At 39.7% G+C, this 21,033-nt stretch overlaps 1 protein-coding gene and 1 long non-coding RNA gene across 2 annotated transcripts in view; one reads left to right on the top strand and one right to left on the bottom strand.

Moving 5' to 3' along the window:
• The first annotated feature begins 2,849 nt into the window (after positions 1-2,849).
• IL5RA (interleukin 5 receptor subunit alpha) overlaps positions 2,850-21,033 on the top strand; it is a 44,482-nt gene continuing 26,298 nt past the window's right edge. The window contains exons 1-9 of the mRNA XM_050781409.1: positions 2,850-3,279; positions 4,537-4,678; positions 7,659-7,727; positions 8,212-8,296; positions 10,400-10,545; positions 11,394-11,532; positions 15,142-15,295; positions 15,375-15,562; positions 17,946-18,091. Of these exons, the coding sequence (XP_050637366.1) occupies positions 7,725-7,727; positions 8,212-8,296; positions 10,400-10,545; positions 11,394-11,532; positions 15,142-15,295; positions 15,375-15,562; positions 17,946-18,091 (861 nt within the window). The 5' untranslated portion in view covers positions 2,850-3,279; positions 4,537-4,678; positions 7,659-7,724. The remainder of the gene's footprint in view (positions 3,280-4,536; positions 4,679-7,658; positions 7,728-8,211; positions 8,297-10,399; positions 10,546-11,393; positions 11,533-15,141; positions 15,296-15,374; positions 15,563-17,945; positions 18,092-21,033) is intronic.
• LOC126948985 (uncharacterized) overlaps positions 16,297-21,033 on the bottom strand; it is a 32,588-nt gene continuing 27,851 nt past the window's right edge. Inside the window, exons 2-3 of the long non-coding RNA XR_007723578.1 lie at positions 17,545-17,819; positions 16,297-16,454 (exon numbers count right to left, since the gene is read on the bottom strand). This is a non-coding gene — a long non-coding RNA (uncharacterized LOC126948985). The remainder of the gene's footprint in view (positions 16,455-17,544; positions 17,820-21,033) is intronic.

The following is a 21,033-nucleotide window of genomic DNA, read 5'->3' as shown; positions in this document are numbered from 1 at the left end:
CAGCCAACTAATACACCTACCACTTAGACATAACTATTCCTATCAGTCTGATCTTCTGACCAAAAATAAGATTGTAAAAAAATTGTATGTGTGTATACCCTCCTGTTGTTTTTACTTTACATTTTTTCATAATATCCCATGTTATTAAAAGTTCTTGATTGGCTCTTGCCTGTAATCCCAGCACTTTGGGATTCCAAAGCAGGAGGATCACATGAGGCCAGGAGTTTGAGACCACCCTGGCCAAAATGGTGAAACCCTCTCCCTACTAAAAATACAAAAATTATCTGGCATGGTGGCACATGCCTGTAATCCCAGCTACTTCAGAGACTGACGCACAAGAATCACTTGAATCCAGGAGGCAGAGATTGCAGTGAGCCGAGATCCTGCCACTGCACTCCAGCCTGGGTGACAGAGCAATACCCTGTCTCAAAAGAAAAAAAAAGTTCTTGATAAACATTCCTTTTAACATCCACATCACATATTTCAACCTTGAGCAGTTACATATTTCTCTTCACCATTCCTATATTACTTTTACTATTCCAAGTAAAGGTACAATGAATTGTTCTCTCTTTTGTATAAATCTTGATCTACATTTTTCATTATTTCCATGGAATCAAGTTCTCGAAGTTGATACCTTTAACAAGCTCCTTTAACCAAAGTTCATGGTGGAGCCACTGAACCATGATTTTCATTTTATTACTATTCATATTTCTATTTGGTTAAACTCACATTGTTTTGCTTAAGGGATGCAGACATATTTAATTTCACTTTAAAAAAAAAGACTTTTGTGAATTTTTCCAGCATGTTCTGTCATACTGTCTTCATTTATATTTTATTATAAAGAATTAAATTATTGCCATAAAAAACAAACAGGCCTCACTCGGTGCCTCATGCCTGTATCCCAGCACTTTGGGAGGCAGAGGCAGGTGGATCACCTGAGGTCAGGGGTTCAAGACCAGACTGACTAACGTGGTGAAACTCCATCTTTACTAAAAATACAAAAAATTTAGCTGGGCGTGGTGGTGGGGGCCTGTAATCCCAGCTACTCGGGAGGCTGAGGCAGGAGAATCGCTTGAACCCAGGAGGCAGAAGTTGCAGTGAGCTGAGATCACGCCATTGCACTCCAGCCTGGGCAACAAGAGCAAAACTCCATCCCAAAACAAACAAACAACCAACCCTACCCCCGCAAAAAAAATACAAGTCCCTGCCTCTCGTTTTTTCCTTTGTGCTTATATAGAAACATAGAGACAATGTCTCTGTGTGAGCATGTGTTTGTTTTGCTTGTTTGCTTGTCTTTATTGGTGTAGTTAATTACAGATCATATACCCAGGAAGGTGGTATGGAAGGAGTAGCCAGATCTAATTTTCTTTATACCCTTCACCGTGCCTAGCATAATGCGTAGGTGCATTCAATGAGTATTTGAGTAAATGAATGTAAGAAATATAGAGACCATTGGCTGGGTGTGGTGGCTCATGCCTATAATCCCAGCACTTTGGGAGGCCAAGGCGAGTGCATCACTTCAGGTCAGGAATTTGAGACAAGCCTGGCCAACATGGTGAAACCCTGTCTCTACCAAAAATCCAAAAAATTAGCCAGGCATGGTGGCGGGTGCCTGTAATCCCAGCTACTTGGGAAGCTGAGGCAGGAGAATGGCTTGAACCTGGGAGGCGGAGGTTGCAGCGAGCAGAGATTGCACCACTGCACTCCAGCCTGGGCAACAGAGGGAGACTTTGTTTCAAAAAATAAACATATATATATATAGAGAGAGAGAGAGAGAGACCATTAAAGCAGACTTTTAAGCCAGAAATTACTGTCTTCACAATGATTAATAAGTATTTTTAAGGCTTCATTAGTGAGAAATATGCTACAGGTATAAACAGATGTGCAGGACTTAAAAGAGTAGGCCAGATGGTTGATACTATCGCTAAACTTTTCTGGGTGCCTCTTAGCAAATAAATGGATCTCTCTCTGTTCCTTGTGTTACTTTTCTTTTCCCCAAGGAAAATCACATTTTTCAGGTCTGACAACAATTTTCAACCTGACAACAATTGCTCCAGTTTCATTTTGGCAACTGCTAAAATTGTCACCTTGGGAACCCCAAGCACACACACTGACTGTACTTGCACGGCTCCTACCCTGAGCCTTTCGGAAATTTCCTTCAGGAAGCCCGTCTATCATCTCACAAACAGAATCACTGATCTAACCTGGGCAACCATCTTTCGGCATCTGCTCTGTCTGAGACTCTCACCGGCTCCTAAGGAGACAGGGAATCCTGAATCACTCATTCCTTAGGCTAGACTGAAGGTCTCCTTCCAAAGGCAACTACTTACTACTCTCTGCCTTGGGTCATACAAGAAGCACTATTCTTATCTATTCACATGCTAAGCTATTTTTTTTTAAGTCAGCTTTGCTAGTCAGTCTCCTTGAAATTCCCCGGAAGGAATCAAACAGAAATGGAACAAAGGACGGGAAAAGCCAAGGAGGTTTGCTGAAATTGAAGCATTCTGAAGATAGCTGGGTGCTACAATGGGTGTAATGTGAGGAAGGTGGTCTTGGGTGCACCCACAGACCAACACTGCCATTGTTACAATTTGTGTAGGATGATCTCAGGTGACAGTAGCAATTTATCACACCCAGAAACAGATCCCCCACACATATTTACTTGAGGGTACCAGACCTGCTCACAAAGCAGAGAAGAGCTAAGGCTGTTCTCTAAGGGCTGAGAATTGCTGCTACTGCCTAGTGAGTAGGGAGACGGTACTCCTCAGGCCCTATTTCCTATCAAATCATGTGTCAGTGTTGCCTAGGAGATAGAGACACAGTAACTACTCTAGCCAAACAAGGCACATAAACAGAACAGAAATGCAACGGCTTAGAGTACCCACAGAAAACTTGATTACCTTGTCACCATGAGTAAAAGCTAATTCCAACTCCTGAAGAGAGCAAACCAGCTCTGAAAGAGAGTGAAAATGCAGACGAGACAGTTATCAGATAATGGCTATCTGGACAAGAGATTCTTTCATTTGACAGCAGTTTGGTTGTTGGGAGTTCCAGTTCGGCTTCTGCATAGTTGCTCTGTACAAATCCTCCTCCATATTTGCTTACAGAAAATGTGTTGCCATCCCATCATGAAGGAAGCTGCCCAAGAGTTTTTAACCATTACAGCTGTGATGATGAAAGAGTGAAGAACCGCCTCTGAGTTAAAAAGTGCACCCAGAGATAAGGTTCATTCTCAATGCCCTGCCGCTGCTTCTGATCGCATGGCCACTGCACTTCTCAGTAAGTGGGAATCAAATGCTTCACTCACCACAGAGTAAGCAAATAAATATCTTTTTTCTATGACACGGGCTAAACAATACCCTGTGCTCCACCTCCTAATAATTTCACTATACCCAGGGTGGGGAGGAGGGTCAGGAAAAGCAAGAAACAATGACTTCTAAATATATGACAAACTTGTAAACAATAAAAAGGGGAAACAAAACTCTTTATAATTCTAGTATTATTAGCAGGGACAGAACTAATAATGGTCCTATTAAACTTGCATTATTAGGCAGGTCATGTTGATTCTGGGTATAGCATTCTATTCTTGTGTTTTGGCTCAGTAACTGAGATGTGCAAATCCGTGGCAAGGTGAGTCATATTAAAACAACACCTATGGTTTTGTTGATGCTTATATAAGGCATTTCTTTTCCACTGATCTAGATAATTATGCAATTAAAATGAGAACATATATTCTGCCAAGATTTCTTAGAAAATAAATGAGTTTTCAAAATACGGTATAGGGTTTAATAAAATAGCTTAGGAAGTTTCAGAGTTAAGCAAGAAATCTACAAATAAAGAAACAACAACAAAAAGTAGATAATGGCACTTTATCTAACTGAAGGAGGCATTCTGCTTTTTCTTTCTGGCAGGGGTACTTGGATTTCCAGGATTGTTTCATTGTATATAAAATGTACACAAATTTGCTGAAATATTTCACTTGCTTTTGTGTTCATTAATGTATTTACCTAAAGAAAGGTAAGCATATTTCCATGTAGACAGAAAAAAAGGATGAAATAGAACCAAAAAAAGAGGATAAAAAGAGAGACAGAGAGAGAAGAAAAATTAGAATCTTTTAATACCCATGAGCCTAAAATTAATAACCACATGAAAAGTGGTGGTGCTTTTACAGCCATGTGAATAATATACTTAGTACTTGCTTTAATGAATTACCATACTGAACATTTTATTACCTGGTATGATTTCTATTTTAAGTGAATATGTCCTCTTTCATGGTTATCGAAAAAGGGATTTATGTAGCTATTTGTTAAAAGTTTGCATTTCAAAGCATAAACAGTTTTAGAAGTTAAATCACCTCATTTGTTTATATTACTTGAAACACTGCATGGGAAATTTTTAGGCAAGGTATCAAAAGTCAGCCAGGCTTGTTACACACTCCCCAGCCTGCTGCACTCCTGACCTAACTCATTCCTCTGTTAGGTTTCACCGCACATTGCACATTAGGGCTGTGCACTAATTTGCTTCTATTCCACACAGGGCCAGGCACACTGAGCATCAGTCCTGTGCCTGACACTATGCTAGATGCTGGGGTTGCAGCCATGAGCGTAGACACGACAGACACAGTCCTCACCATCTACTGTTGAGTACCGATTGGAACAAGAGGATCGTCTGTAGACAGGTATGCCAGGAGCATGGATGTGGGATGACAAATTGCACCGTGTGCAATTGGCAGGAAATATTTAACCATTGGGATATTTGTAGCAAACTCCTTTTTCTATTTTTCTAAATACTCAAGGTGGCAACACCATTTCCACATGGACTGACAGAGAGTTTTATGATTATAGCCACAACCTGAACTCATGAGTTATATTTTAGGACTATTTCAGAAATTTAATCAAAAGTACAGTAGTAGTAAAAAAAAAAAAAAAAAATTACATGCATAAGTGGTCCTTATTATTCATTTATATATTTAGACATGAATGTGCAGTTTTTCATTGGGGGGTAATGCAATATACCTAGGTAAACATGTCTTTTGCAGTTTATACCTTGGTTTATTTATTCTTCATCCCCCAAGAGATAACTTTTATTGCTGATTATACTGTACAAGATTAAAGAGAAAGTAAACTCTTTATATTTAAAGGCCTAACAGAGCATGAATCCTCTCAGTTGCTTTACAATTTCTGCCACTAAGGTTGAGTCTGGAATTAGGTGTCACCACAGTTGACTCAAAAAGGTTTTAAAAACAGGGGTGCCAGTATAACTTTGGTTATGAAACAAATGTCCCAGGCAGAAAAATAAGTTTGGAAAAGAAGAGGGGAAAATATTTGTAAGTCTGAACTTCAGTAGAATTTGATCAGTTCTCAAGAACACCGGGGAAATCCACTGCTAATTGTCAAAATTTCTAGAAACACCTATAGAGAAGGAGGTTGTGGTTGTTTTCTCCAAAGTTTCAAAAAATGTTACACCTACCAGAAACTAGATTTTTAGAGAGCACTTAAGGAATTTTAGATTGACTCGATGAAATGTTATATGAGCAAGTAGATCATGATTTTTCTTAGAGATTGAGCATATATTCCTGGTGATAAACAACCTATAGTTGCTTCATTCTGCTTAGTTTGCATCTTATTTTAACAATTTAATGGTTTTCTGCTAGATTTTAATTGGTAGCCATGAGAAGAATGAGTTGAACATATTGTTGATATATATCTATTTAAGCTAATGAAGTTGCTCTATTATTTTATAGTGAAATATGACCCAGTTGACGTGTATATAATAGTGTATCTTTGGATTAAAGAAATGGCCTGAAGAGATTTGTTTTTTATATTTTTTAGCAGGGAGACAAGAAGTACTAAGAGGCCACAGAGAGTGAGCAGAATTGTAGAAAACATGGTACCAAATCCTGAAGCTCTAGTAATATTCAACCTTATGTACAATTTATCTGACTCACAAAAAAAACCTGTCATTCTTGGTAATATTTAGACCCCTATTGAGTACCTTGTGCTGCCTATAGGACAACTGATTTTGTTCAAAAGCATCTCTTTTTAAATATAAAATACAACAATGAGACATGAAAAAGTTATCTACTTATTTATGGCCAAAAACTAACAATCAAAATTTTTTTGAATGATCAAATTTGAAAAACAATTCTATTTTTAGGAGCTATAAAATCAGAATACATGACAAATTCTAGGGGAGAGTGCCTGCTTACATAAAATATTCAATTATCTCTCCACTGAGATATTCAACAGTTTTATTATTTACTTCAACAATTTAATTGCAAAGGATAAATAGATGTTTATTGTTTTTACAAGTACACTTATAACATAGTTCTACTTTGCCAGTGAAAGTCACAAAAAAATTAATTGTGCAGTTTTTTCTGACCTAGAATTCCTATTATTGAAAATTAGTGCAAAATGAGAGCATATTTAATATTATTTCAGGAAATGCTGACATTTTAAGAAATCACCTTCATAACTTAAAGAGGAAGCTATCTTTGTTGCTGTTCTTAAGGAATTTTTATCTTTGCTTCTCAGGCTTAGTAGATTACCAGTGTTTTCTCTTAATTCATTAAAATTCTCGCTTGTTGAAACTTTATTTTAAATTATAGAGTACCTGCTTTTGTTGTCATGGTCATTTTTTTTTTTTTTTTTTAAATTTCTACATACTGTGAAATCCTCAGAGAAAAATAAACGGGATTTTAAAATAAAAACTGGCATAGTTCTGATTAACAATACTTAAGTTTATTGGAAAAGGAATTGAGTGATTTATATGCCGATTCTTTCCTGCTGTTGTGGCATTTTACCAATTTCATTAATAAGTTCAGCAGTAATAGTAGCAACCTAAGTAATAATTTAAGAAGTAATAATAAAGTTAAGAGTGTTCTGTGCTATTTCCTGGAGGTATTCATTTAGCCCAGGTCTCTCCTGTGGTTCTACCAGAATTATATTTGGAAAATACCAAGCCACTTAAATAAATGTTTTAGCTGAAATTATAAATCATTGTAATTAGTACCATAAAGTTGACAGAGCCTAGGTTTCTTTGTTGGAAGATCAGAGATGGGGTCTAGGCTCCATTACTTAACAGCTGTTTGATCTTTGGCAGATTATTTCACCTTTCAGACTCCTTTCCTTCATGGGTAGGAACAATGTCCGTGGAAGGGATTTCCATCATGTATAACAGCCACATGTGTCTGGTACCAAATCTCTGAGGGGAGCACGTGGTAAGAGACTAGGAAGAACTGCTGTGTAAAAGTGAGGGCAACATAGGGGGAAGCCATGCGTGTTATCTGCCCTTTAAAGCTAAGTTCTTATGAACTATGCCTTTCAAAATGTACAGAAGAAAAACTCAAGACTTCTCATCTGCAATTCCCAGCAAGAGATCACCGACTCCCCTCTTTGACATGTAGAACAGGATGCCGAGACTTTTGTGTGTGTTCACCCTGGGTTATCACATTTCCAGCTCTAGATTCTTTCTCATTGCCCAATTGTTTCAAGGAGATAGAAATACTGTTTTTATTTTCCCCAGGTCTATCACTACGTTTTTCAATTCTTTTGTAACCTGCTCCCTTTTGGGGAAAAAAAAGAAAAAAGAAAAACTCTTCAAAGTCAAAGTACCACAAGTTGATTCTGGATTGGTGAGACAAAGTTTCTCTTTCTCAGGCTACCAATTGTTTTAGATTGAAGTTTCCTGTCATGTTCGCTCATCTTTAAATCCTCATAGTGAAAATGGTAATGTTGTTTGTTTCTTTTATTGACTATGCTACAACTTCTACTGTTCAAAGGTCTGCTCTGGTCTCTTGCCGAAAAGCAATCCCCTCCTATTTGTTTCCTTCTCTTCCAGTTTTGCACATACCTTGGGTTCCACCAGGAGTGTCTTTTCCCTGTTGTGTGTTTCAAGGACTCTAGTTCACCCTTTAGACGGCAAATCAGAAGTCTCTGCTCCTGTTGTACTCCACACACACCTTTATTGGGGGCAGTTTTACAACTGGTCTACATTTATCAATTTATGTTTCACTCTGTCTTTCAAGCTATGAATCTACATCAGAAGGACAAAGTCCAAGATTTAGTCATGTTTGTATTTCTAGCACATCACGAATATGCCATAAATGTTTCTCAAATGGCCAAACAACTACATTTTATGTTAGAAAGCAGCTTTCAGTTTTTCTTAAAAATAGCAGCAAGATGATTTTGGTATCTCCCTTGTTTTCTGTAGGATATGATCATCATGGCACCTGTATTACTGATACTTTTGGGGGCCACTGAGATACTGCAAGCTGACTTACTTCCTGATGACAAGAGTAAGGACCTTCTATTCAATTCAATAATGTTTACCTTTAAAAGTATGTTAGTAAAAGGATAACATTATTTTCTCTTAAACTGTCAATTAGAACATTATATATGGATTTTTATGAGATAATATTTATCCTCAAGACAGATGCTTTAAACATGCTATATTTTAAGAAAGCAATGCTGGCTGAAATGCAAATGTTATGCTACAGTGGGAAATCAAAGTCAAAGTGTGGGTGTCCAGGCACCATGGAATAAAGCTGGCGCCAGTGGTTGCATTTGGAATGTCTTCCCACACAAGGGAGTAGTTAGAAGGCCCCATGACCAAACAGTAAGAAACTTCCACTGCATTTTGTCCTGAAATGTGTTGATGTACGTATTTGGTGTGATGACAGAGTTTAAGGAAAATCATCCCAGGTCCCAGTCTAGCATTGTCAACAGAACTATCTATGGTAATGACAATGTTCTATCGCAGTAATGTCCAATGCAGTAGCCACTAGCCATATGTGACTACTGAGCCCTTGAAATATGGACAGTGCAACTAAGGTAATGAATTTAAATTAATTTAGGCCGTATGTTGTGGCTCACACCTGTAATCCCAGCACTTTGTGAGGCAGGGGCAGGTGGATCACTTGAAGTCAGAAGTTTGAGACCCACCTGGCTAACATGGTGAAACCCCAACTCTACTAAAAATTCAAAAATAGCCAGCTGTGGTGGCACATGCCTATAATCTCAGCTACTTGGGAAGCTGAAGCAGGAGAATAGCTTGAACTGAGAGGCAGAGGTTGCAGTAAGCTGAGATCGCACAACACTGCCCTTCAGCCTGGGCAACAGAGTGAGACTCTGTCTCAAAAATTAATTAATTAATTAATTAAAATTTCAATAGCCACAAGTTGCCAATGGCTACCATAATGGACAGTGCAATACAGACAGAGCTCTAAAAATCCTCAGAGCTCTAAAAACCTCTACATGGATGTAGAGGTGTGGGAAGTCTGTTAAGATGCATGGATAAATCCTGATAACTTAGTAAATGAATAAAAGAAGGTTTTGTAATTGTGTGCACAATACTGCCCTAAATGTAGTAAAAAAATTAAAAATTGCATAAATATACACCCAAGAAAAAAATAACAAATATATCATATGTTAATGCCATTCTTGGTGGTACAATTATTTTAAAAAATTTATCTTCTTCTTTTTGCTTATCTGTGTTTTCCAAAATTTCTTCAATAAACAGATATTGATTTTGCAATTAAGCAAAAGCTTTTATTTTGAAAGCAAAGTCAGAGAGTGGCTCATGAAGGGGGAAGAAACATTTTCTTTCTGTAAAGCCCTATTTAAATAAGTTTGCTTGCAAATATTTTTGTCTGTGACTCATAATAAGAGGTAAATACATTTTTACGTTATGTACCAGCACACATACAAATATATAACTACCCTTATGTAGTGGAAACGAGATTCATGAAACAACTCTTACTAGGTTTGATGCACACTGATATTTTCTATTCTATTTTTCTTCCACATCATTAAAAGAAAAATTATGGTCACAAACCAATACATTGTTATCATTGACTGCTAATGGATAATGACTCTCAGTTTGAAAATTATAGTTACAGTGAATAGTGAATAGTGATATAGTAACATGTTCATATTTCAATAAAAATATAGGTATTATAGGTAAACACCTGGACATGGGCAATGTAAAAAAAGATGTTAAAAACAGTTTTAAAGAAACCTTTTCTAGGCTGGGCGTGGTGGCTCCTGCCTGCTAGCATTTTGGAAGGCTGAGGCGGGCAGATCATTTGAAGTTAGGAGTTGGAGACCAGCCTAGCCAACATGGTGAAAACCTGTCTCTATTAAAAATACCAAAAATAAAAAAATAAAAAAAAAACCCATTAGCCCAGCGTGGTGGCATGCGCCTGTAGTCCTAGCTACTCAGGTAGAAATAGACACTTTCTCTTTGCCCCGGTGTTACAGGCATGGCAGGAGCAACTGTGTCTGTGGTGCTCGCAGGTCCAGGACAGCATCTGCAGGGCAACAAATATTCAAAAAATTTTAAAAGTGCTGCCTATGTTCAGTTGAACATTGTGCTGTTTCTTTATTCTTTGAATCAACAGTTTCACTTCTCCCACCTGTCAATTTCACCATTAAAGTTACTGGTTTGGCTCAAGTTCTTTTACGTTGGGAACCAAATCCTGATCAAGAGCAAAGGAATGTTAATCTAGAATATCAAGTGAAAATAAACGCTCCAAAAGAAGATGATGTAAGTGTTTATTCTAATGGATATCCTTATTGAGAATAAATATGCGTTTTGACTGCATTTTCTTTATCAAATGAAATTTTATATTAAAAAACAAAAGTACTGACAGGCTCTTTGTTATGTTACCAGTAGACTAGTGTCTCTCTAAGAATGCCTGTGAGCTAGTGCTGGGTGTATTGTTCAGCATTAAACAGCATCGCAGAATATTTTAACTTTCGGATGATTCTTTCCCTTAACGAAGAATGTTTAGTAACTTTTTAGGCACAATGGATTGGATACTGGTTTTCTGTTTCCCCTAAAATCACCAACCCAACAGAACAGGAGACAGTAGCCTAGCAAAACAAGAAGACAGCAGACAGAATGGAGAGTCAGGGAAACCAAGTTCGAATCCCAGTTCATCCACTTCCTACCTTTGCAACCTGGGACAAGTCATTTAGCTTCTCAGAGCCTCAATTTTACCTCAGGGCTACATTCAGGCACCTACTACATATTAGATGTGTAATAAAGTCAAACAAAGGGAGAAGTGATTCATATTAACCATTTTTCAGTCAATATGGAATTCTAGAGAATTTTCTGTCAAACATTGACCTCTGGGGAGATGGTGGTCAAAGGGAACTTCAGTTTAACTGTAATATTTAGTTTGTTTTTACAAGAATAATGTGTTCATGTGTCATTGAGAAGTTACTATGTTGTTATTACAATAGTTTTGTTTTGACTTTTTTTCTAGCAAAACTATTTCATTGCATCTTACTCGTCATTTAAAAAGTAGAGGAAAATGCATATTTCATTAAAATAGCTCTCTTAAGGCTAGTTCTCTTTTATGTATCAAGACTTGTGGGTTTTATTTTTAGTATGAAACCAGAATCACTGAAAGCAAATGCGTAACCATCCTCCACAAAGGATTTTCAGCAAGTGTGCGGACCATCCTGCAGAACGACCACTCACTCCTGGCCAGCAGCTGGGCTTCTGCTGAACTTCATGCCCCACCAGGTAAAGCAGGCCTCCAAAAGTCCAGTTTGTATGTTTTGGACTTTGCAAATATGGAAAAGCAGAAAAATTAACACTAACTCACTTTCCTTTAGTCAGTCACTTGTTCTTGTCAAGTACTCTCCCATATCAACAACATCCTAACTAAGGCTGCTGCCACTTCTTATCATAACCAACTGAATTCCATCTGGCACATTCTTGCAGAAATATCCACCGTCTGTGAATTGACCTCCAGTGGAAAGTTGGTGTTTCTGATAATTAGAATCAGTAATACTTCTGATCACACACTTAAGTGCACACACACAATAGGGGAGAGAAAAGAGGAGAAGCAGGCTACCAAGTCCTGGGGCATATGGGTGCACCCAATAACAATTGCCTTGGTCAGTTGAGCTCACGGGTAATTTTCGAACAATTATCCTGTCATATGGCCAGCTGGAAAGACCATGCCTTCTGAATTGTGTTAGTAACTTAAAACAGAATCATAAAGATCTTCTCATTTACTTTTTTTTTTTTTTTTTTAGATAGAGTCTCCCTCTGTTGCCCAGGCTGAAGTGCAGCAGTGTATTCTCGACTCACTGCAACCTCTGCCTCCTGGGTTCAAGCTGTTCTCATGTCACAGCCTTCCAAGTAGCTGGGATTATAGGCGTGCACCTCCATGCTGGACTAATTTTTGTACTATTATTATTATTATTGAGATGGGGTTTTACCATGTTGACCAGGCAGTTCTCCTGCCTCAGCCTCCCGAGTGCTTGGGATTACAGGCACGTGCCACCACACTCAGCTAATTTTTGTATTTTTAGTAGAGACTGGGTTTCACCACGTTGGCCAGGCTGGTCTCGATCTCTTGGCCTCAAGCCATCCACCTACCTCGGCCTCCCAAAGTGCTGGGATTACAAGTGTGAGCCACTGCACCCAGCCAAGATTTTAAATGCAAACTTATTTATGTTTGCTTCATTAAGTCTTTCTCAAATTATGTGACTAGAAAGGCTTGTTTTCATTTCAACCTCTCATTGCTGTATTAACTGTTGGTCTTTAAAATACACTGTGGGAAACACTGGTCTTGTTGGTGGTTGCTCAGAGAAGGAAACAAGCTCTTGCACCCAGGCCAGAAAGGACCGCATCCAAGTGGGAGCCTTGAGAGATAGAAGGGAGTCTTTTGGTCGTAGCTTAAGTCAGCTGTAGATCATTTTTATCACTGTCAGCCAGTGTCTTTCAAGAAGCAGAGGGAGAAGATGATGAGAGACAGCCTCTTATTACCTGTAGAGAAGTTAAAGATGGATTTCTTCTTTATATCTGTGCTTTTGCACAGATAAAAGATATATCTGTACTTTTGCTTTTGCACAGATAAAAAGAAGAAATATCTCGAAGCAAATTGACTTATTCAGTTCATGTATATATTCATATATTAGGTTGATGCAAAAGTAATTGTGATTTTGGTCATTACTTTTGCACCAACCTAATATATATTTGTCCATGCACCAAATGACCAGAAAGTCCATGCCCAAGTACAGTTTAGAGATCTATAGAGACTCTTTGTCTTATAGTTCTCATCCAAGGAATCATTTTATGTGAATTCCACTTGGTTCAAAACAGAAATAATTTTTATTAGTGTCATCCTATATTAGAGTGCTCAGAGGATAATTAGAATTGTAGAAATGTAAGCTGCAAAGTGCCTTATAGGTAAAATCCAGTTATTCACTATAGAAAGGGGAAATAGTGGTTTGATGTAAGCCACATACAATAACCCATCTCTGTGATCCTGTATCTGCCTTGGATTAGTCTCTGTACTTGGGATCAAGCTCACGCAAATTGGCTGGTATGTGGTCTAGACAAGTTATAACAAGTAAATGGGGCTGGACATGGCAGCTCATGTCTGTAATCCCAGCACTTTGGAAGGCTGAGGCAGGTGGATGGCTTGAGGCCAAGAGATCGAGACCGGCCTGGCCAACGTGGTGAAACCCAGTCTCTACTAAAAATACAAAAATTAGCTGAGTGTGGTGGCACGTGCCTGTAATCCCAAGCACTCGGGAGGCTGAGGCAGGAGAACCGCTTGAACCCGGGAGGGGGAGGTTGCAGTGAGCTGAGATCATGCCACTGCACTGTAGCCTGGGCAACAGAATGACTCTGTTTCCAAGTAATAATAATAATAATACAATAAAATCTGAGTGAGCTGAGATCTGGCCACTGCACTCCAGCCCAGGCAAGAGAGCGAGACTCCGTCTCAGAAAAAAAAAAAAAATCTGAAGGTTTTCTTTTGGTTTTTTGAGACAGGGTCTCACTCTGTTGCCCAGGCTGGAGTGTAGTGGCATGATCTTGGTTCATTGCAGCCTCAACCTCCCCAGCTCAAGTGATCCTCCCACCTCAACCTCCCAAGTAGCTGGAACTACAGGCACATGCCACCACACCTGGCTAATTTTTGTATGTTTTGTAGAGTCGGGGTTTCGCCATGTTACCCAGGCTTGTTTCAAACTCCTGAGCTCAAGCAATCTGCCCGCCTCAGCCTCCCAAAGTGCTGGGACTACAGGTGCATGCCACCACGCCTGGCTAATTTTTATATTTTTTGTAAAGACGAGGTTTCACCATGTTGCCTGGGCTGGTCTCAAACTCCTGGGCTCAAGAGATATCCACCAGCCTTGGCTTCCCAGAGTGCTTGGATTACAGGCATGAGCACCGTGCCTGGCCAATTCAAGGTTTTCTTAAAGTCCTAGTATATTAAAGAGGACTTTAACATGCTAATGTGCATCAAGTCTGCAAAGTAGTGGTATTATCTTGCAGTGTTGTCAAAACTCATTTCTTCTGAGCAGCAACCTATGTAATTCATGAAGCATTTGGATACAACCTAATGAATCACACAATTCTAGGATGGAAAGGGATACTCAAGACCTTCCTATACCAACCCTCTCCTTTACAGTTGAAAATACAGAGCCCAGAAAAGTGGGGGTCAATGTCTCACAGCTAGTTATTAACAAATGTGGCATTAGAGCACCAAAGTTGCTGGACATCAACCTCTAAACGACAATATATTGTACTTCTCTTGAACTTTGTCACATTTATTGCACAAACATCACCCCCAAGCCCCAAACAAAATAGCTGGGAAGCTGTTTAATATCAGAAATGGGGACTTTATAATTCTAATTCCATATCTCCAGTAAGTTGGCCTTTTGTAGTTAGTAGGTTTCTAGAAATATGTGATGATGGCTGGGCATGGTGGCTCATGCCTGTAATTTCAGCATTTTAGGAGGCTGAGGCGGGTAGATCACTTGAGGTCAGGAGTTCAAGACCAGCCTGGCCAACATGGTGAAACCCCATCTCTACCAAAAATACAAAAATTAGCCAAGTGTGATGGTGCACACCTGTCATTCCAGCTACTTGGGAGGCTGAGGCATGAGAATCGCTCCAACCCAGGAGGCAGAGGTTGCAGTGAGCCAAGATCGCACCACTGCACTGCAGCCTGGGTGACAGAGTGAGGCTCTGTCTCAAGGGGAAAAAAACGTGAAGATGATTATTTTTTGGTGGTGAATAAGATGTTTATATCATTATAGTTCCAAAAGAAGCATGAAATTCAGAGTTTGCCATGGCAATGTTTTGTTCTTTTTATTTTTGACTACCTAGGGTCTCCCGGAACCTCAGTTGTGAATTTAACTTGCACCACAAACACTACAGCAGATAATTATTCACATTTAAGGCCATACCAAGTTTCCCTTCACTGCACCTGGCTTGTTGGCACAGATGCCCCTGAGGACACGCAGTATTTTCTCTACTATAGGTTAGTACTGTACCTATTTTTACTTAGGCAAATGGTTGTTTCCTGCAACCTCATAAAACTCATGAGTGTTCCAATTTAGGTATGGCTCTTGGACTGAAGAATGCCAAGAATACAGCAAAGACTCAATGGGGAGAAATATCGCATGCTGGTTTCCCAGGACTTTTATCCACAGCAGAGGGCGTGACTGGCTTGCAGTGCTTGTTAACGGCTCCAGCAAGCACTCTGCCATCAAGCCCTTTGATCAGCTGTTTGCCCTTCATGCCATTGGTAAGATCGACTTAACCCAAAGCTGAAATAACTGAATCTCAGAATCTCTGCACTGGAGAAGATCACCTAGTTCTACTACTTTTCTGATGCTAAGTAAGCATCAGGCCCACGTTTGAAAACCACTGGGGCAGGGTTCTCCAGCCCAACGCCGCCAATGATTTTTGCTGGATAGCTGTGTTATGGAGGGCTGTCCTGGGCATTGTAGGATATTGAGCAGCAGAGGGGCCTCTACACACTAGATGCCAGCAGTATGCCCCTCTGCCCCTGAGCTGTGATTTTTTAAAAAGTCTCAGACTTTGCCAAATGCCCCTCAGGGGGTAAAATTTCCCCCAGTTGAGAATCACTGCACCAGGAAAAGTGAACTAGCTGCTTAAAAGAGACCATTTAATCTTTCATGAGTTCTGACAGGTTTTGTGAAATTTCTGCCCCTGGGTCCTGTGATGGACTAGTGCCACCCCAGCCGGTTTGAGTCCTTTCCCTAACAAATGGCCTCTCTTAGCTGATCACAGGCAGCAGGTTTCCCATCCAGAAGCCCTTCTTCTCCAGGCTAATATCTCTCTCTCTGCATTTCTCACTGTTCTGGCCCATCTCCTGGATGTTTTGCAGCTCGAATATCTCTCAGTGTGCAATTCTCAGCTCTAAAAATTATATTCATGGTTTCATCTGCTCAGTTCTCAATAGAGAAGACACTCTCCCTCATCCCAGATAGTTCTATTCGTGAAACTCACCAGGCGCTCTCACATGGCATACTGAGTTACGGAGATTCTAGATTTCAATGGTGGGTGGTTATTATGGGCTGTGGGGCCAGACTGCCTGGATTTGGATCCTGGCTCCACCGCTGACTGAGTGACCTTGGACAAGCTGATCATTCCTTTGTGCCTAATCTTCTTATCTGAAACAATGGAGAGGAATCAATACTTCCTGTGCGGTTTTCGTGAGAATTGTGTTACTAATGATAAAGTGCTTAGAACAGTGCCTGGCATAAAGGTTTAATAAATACACTACAATATTATTTAGAGAGTATGATTTGGCTGTGACATACCTATTTTCCAATGGAATATAACTTTGTGTCAAGAATCATAGCCCTTACTAAAGAGGTTATGCAATTCTCTCAGTAGTATATTTCTTAGGTGAACTAAAAATGTCACTTTCATGAAAATAGGCAATAAAAGATGCTGAGGAAGACCTAGAAACAATGATATTAATATGAAAATGGATATAATCTAGTACAGACCACAGGAATTCATTTTCTTTTATGATTTTCATTTTATTGAGGCTAATTCCTAAGATTACTAAAATAAATAAGTACTTTCTTGGTTAAGAATTTTCTCCTTAGGCAACAGGAGGCTCTGAAGCCAGTCGACCCCACTCTTAGCTTGTCCCTATTAACTGTGAGATCTAAGTCACATTACCTAAGACAAGGACACTCATTAAGAATTAATTTTCCCCTCACTTCACGGGACCATAAGACAATCAAGTGAGATCTCAGGGGAAAGGACATTAGAGTCCTAAGTGAAGACCAATCCATTCTTCTTTTTTTTTTTTTTTTTGAGACAGAGTCTCACTCTGTCCCCCAGGCTGGAGTGCAGTGGCATGATATCGGCTCACTGCAATCTCCGCCTCCCGGACTCACGCCATTTTCCTGCCTCAGCCTCCCGAGTAGCTGGGACTGCAGGTACCTGCCACCACGCCCAGCTAGTTTTTTGTATTTTTAATAGAGTCGGGGTTTCACCGTGTTAGCCAGGATGGTTTCGATCTCCCGACCTCGTAATCCGCCTGCCTCAGCCTCCCAAAGTGCTGGGATTATAGGTGTGAGACACCAAGCCCGGCCCTAATCCATTCTTTTTTGATGCAAAAGACAACTGAAGCTTCCTGCTCCATCCCCCAAACACACAAAAAACAAAAGATGCAGTAAACAAAATGAAATTAAAATTGAAAACTGAATCTCAGAAAGGGGAAGTGATTTGCTCAGGGCCACATACCTACTGGGAAGAGGCAAGGCTTGGTGGAAGGTCCAGGGAAACGTTCTCTCAGTGGTCAGGTTTATTCTGGGCCTGGTACAACTTGAGTAGTAAAGGTAGATGGTGGGTGAGTCTTGCAATGAGCTGAGTGGGGAAGAGATTCAAGCATTTGACTCCATTTGGAGTAGTAATCCTTGTAGTTTCCAGAAAGGGTCTCTTCTTCTTCAGCACTATTAGACAAGAGTATTACGGGAGGCCACTGGCTTCCTGTGGCTTGGAGATCAGCTGATTAAGACCTGATGGTAAATATTTGAAAAAAGCATATCTTAGAAATGCCTTGAGAAGTGTGGGTGGATTGGAGTTATCAGCTCTGATCACTGATTCTAAAAAAAAAAAAAATCACTGATCTTTCATTCCTTTAGATCAAATAAATCCGCCACTGAATGTCACAGCAGAGATTGAAGGAACTCGTCTCTCTATCCAATGGGAGAAACCAGTGTCTGCCTTTCCAATCCATTGCTTTGATTATGAAGTAAAAATACACAATGCAAGGAACGGATATTTGCAGGTAATTACTCAGATCATTCCAATATTTGATGACAGACATTTATTTTAGAAACATTTAAAAAATTATCTTCAGTGACTGCAACCAAGTTACAGCTTGGTACTAACAAGGTCAAAGTTAACTTACATCTACCCAGGTATTATAGGTATAAACCAAATCTTACTGGCCTTTTGTTTTGAAAGAACATACTTTTGGTTGAAACTAATACAAAGGATTAGAAACAGACTTATTGGTACTAGTGTTGGTTAAAATCTAAAATGATAGATGGGTGCAGTGACTCATGCCTGTAATCCTAGCACTTTGGGAGGCCACTGTGGGTGGATCACCTGAGATGAGGAGTTCAAGACCAGCCTGACCAACATGGTGAAACCCCATCTCTACTAAAAAATACAAAAAAAACTAGCCAGGCGAGGTGGCGGGCGCCTGTAGTCCCAGCTACTCGGGAGGCTGAGGCAGGAGAATGGCGTAAACCTGGGAGGCGGAGCTTGCAGTGAGCTGAGAGCTGGCCACTGCACTCCAGCCTGGGCGACAGAGCGAGACTCCGTCTCAAAACAAAACAAAACAAAACAAACAAACAAAAAAACCCCACAAAAATTAGCCAACATGATGGCGCATGCCTATAATCCCAGCTACTTGGGGGTAGGGGCTGAGGCAGGAGAATCGCTTCAACCAGGGAGGCGGAGGTTACAGTAAGCCGAGATCGTGCCATTGCACTCCAACCTGGGGGACAGAGCGATACTTCATCTCAAAAAAAAAAAAAAAAAAAAAAAAAAAATCTAAAGTGATGCAGCTACTATAAAAACGGTATGATGAATTCTCAAACAATTAGAAATAGAATTCCCATATGATCCAACAATTCCATTTCTGGTTATATATACAAAAGAATTAAAAACAAGGATTCAAAGAGATGTTTGTACACCCATGTCCATAGCAGCATTATTCACAACAGCCAAAAGCTGGAAGCAACCCATGTACCCATTAAATGAATGGATGAGCAAAATGCAGCATATACATACAATAGGATATTATCCAGCATTAAAAGAAAGGAAATTCTGACACATGCTGCATCACGGAGGAGCCTTGAGGACATTATGCTAAGCAAAATAAATCAGTCACAAAAGGACAAATACTGTCTGATTCTACTTTCGGAGGTTAAATAGTAAAATTCTTAGAAACAGAGTAGGATGGTGGTTACCAGGAATTGGTTGGAGGGCGGATGGAGAGCTATTGTTTAATGGGTACAGAGTTTCACTTTTGCAAGATTAAAAGACTGTTGAACATTGGTGACACGACAATATGAAAGTATTTAATATCGCAAAGCTGTACACTTAAAAGGGATTAAGATGGTAAATTTCATTATATGTATTTTACCACAATTTAAAAAAACTCATTAGTACTAATAGACAAAAATTACAAAGGGAAAGGAACTGAGAAGAAAGTCAATCAACATTTCTTGAGCATCAATTATGTGTCAAACTTTATTATGTGTATATTCCACCCTCACAATAATTCTATGATGTAATTATCATTCCCATTTTATAGGAAAGTGAGGCAAAAGAGATGAAGTAACTCTCCCACAGTCACAAAGCTAGGGAAAAAAAACAGGATTCCAACTCATGTCTTATAGAGAGTAGACAAAGCCAATTCCATTAGATTCAACAAATATTTACAAATTGGCTTCTTTGTGAGAAATAAGACTGTTTCTGCCATGGAGTGACCCAATCTTGTGACATATTTGCCCAGCCTTGGGGTTGCTCTCCCACAGGAAAAGCCAGTGCAGCTAGAGATGGGGGTGTGTGCACAGAGTCTGCTATGCAGAGAGGAATTGAACGGAGTCTGCAAGGATGAAGAGAAACTGGTCTGGTGAGAAAACATGAGAAGGACTTTCTTAGCCAGAGCTTCCCAAAATACTTACACTGAAGGGCTGTGAGTGCGTGTGTTTTTATAATATCTAATCTACCATCGATTGGTGCTTTTGTCAAATACATAAAAATGATTTGCTAGCAAAAATTAAATATAGCCAAAGACATGTAAAGTATCAGTTCACTGATCATGTGTTTGGATGTCATGGCGATGTCAAATTGCTACCAAAACTTCCAAATTGTAGTCATAATTTTATCTGTATTTAGCCCATCACAGGCCAGTAATAAATAGTTCCTGACCTGCACCAGTCTAGGAAAAGGACTAACTTTATGCTTGGGAGAGTATGGTTCTTTCAGTCAAGTGGCAAGTAATTCAGTCTGCCTGGATGCCTGGATATAAGACCAACACTGAACTCATGACTCTGTATCTGACACTGTGACTTCTCCCAGAGTGGCTCTATAAGATTTTTTTTTTTAAATAAAGAAATGGCTTCTTTGTTAAAAACCATGACTGCGGGCAATGGATGCCACTGAAGAATTTCACACAAGAGAGAAATATGTCCACATTTGCAGAGTAGAAGAAGAATTTTGGTAGCAGTGTGAAAACCGGATGTGAGTGGGGAGGGGCCACATGGACATATGGATATCAGTTAGTGGCTACTGCAACAGTCCAAGCAAAAGATAATAAGAGCTAAAATAGGCAGTGGACACAGGGCTGGAGTAAAAAAGGGAGAAACACCTCCAGGGAGTATTCAAGATACAGGTGTCAGGAACACATCTCTGGCACAGGGGACTGGCTGGATGGTGGCGACCGTGATCAGCAGAAAGAAAAAGAAGAAGGGCTCATTCATGAGAAAACTGCTTCAACACGAGACAATCTAGTGTTCGTGTAATATTATTTAGTAATGTGACCATAGATTATGGAGGGACAAGGTGAGGGAATAATGCATCCTGGCAGAGGCCACTCCAGTCTTTCAGTCTGGAAACATCTGCTCGGCCTGGATAGGATCACCTGGATCTTGACTGTTGACCATTTCATATATTTGGGTTACAAGATAGCGTTTTCCTGAAGGGTGACTGCCA

Source organism: Macaca thibetana, chromosome 2 (genome assembly GCF_024542745.1).
Source record: "Macaca thibetana thibetana isolate TM-01 chromosome 2, ASM2454274v1, whole genome shotgun sequence".
Lineage (NCBI taxonomy): Eukaryota > Metazoa > Chordata > Mammalia > Primates > Cercopithecidae > Macaca > Macaca thibetana.
The sequence above is the reverse complement of the archived record's forward strand: the minus strand, read 5'-3'. Positions and strand labels throughout refer to the sequence as shown.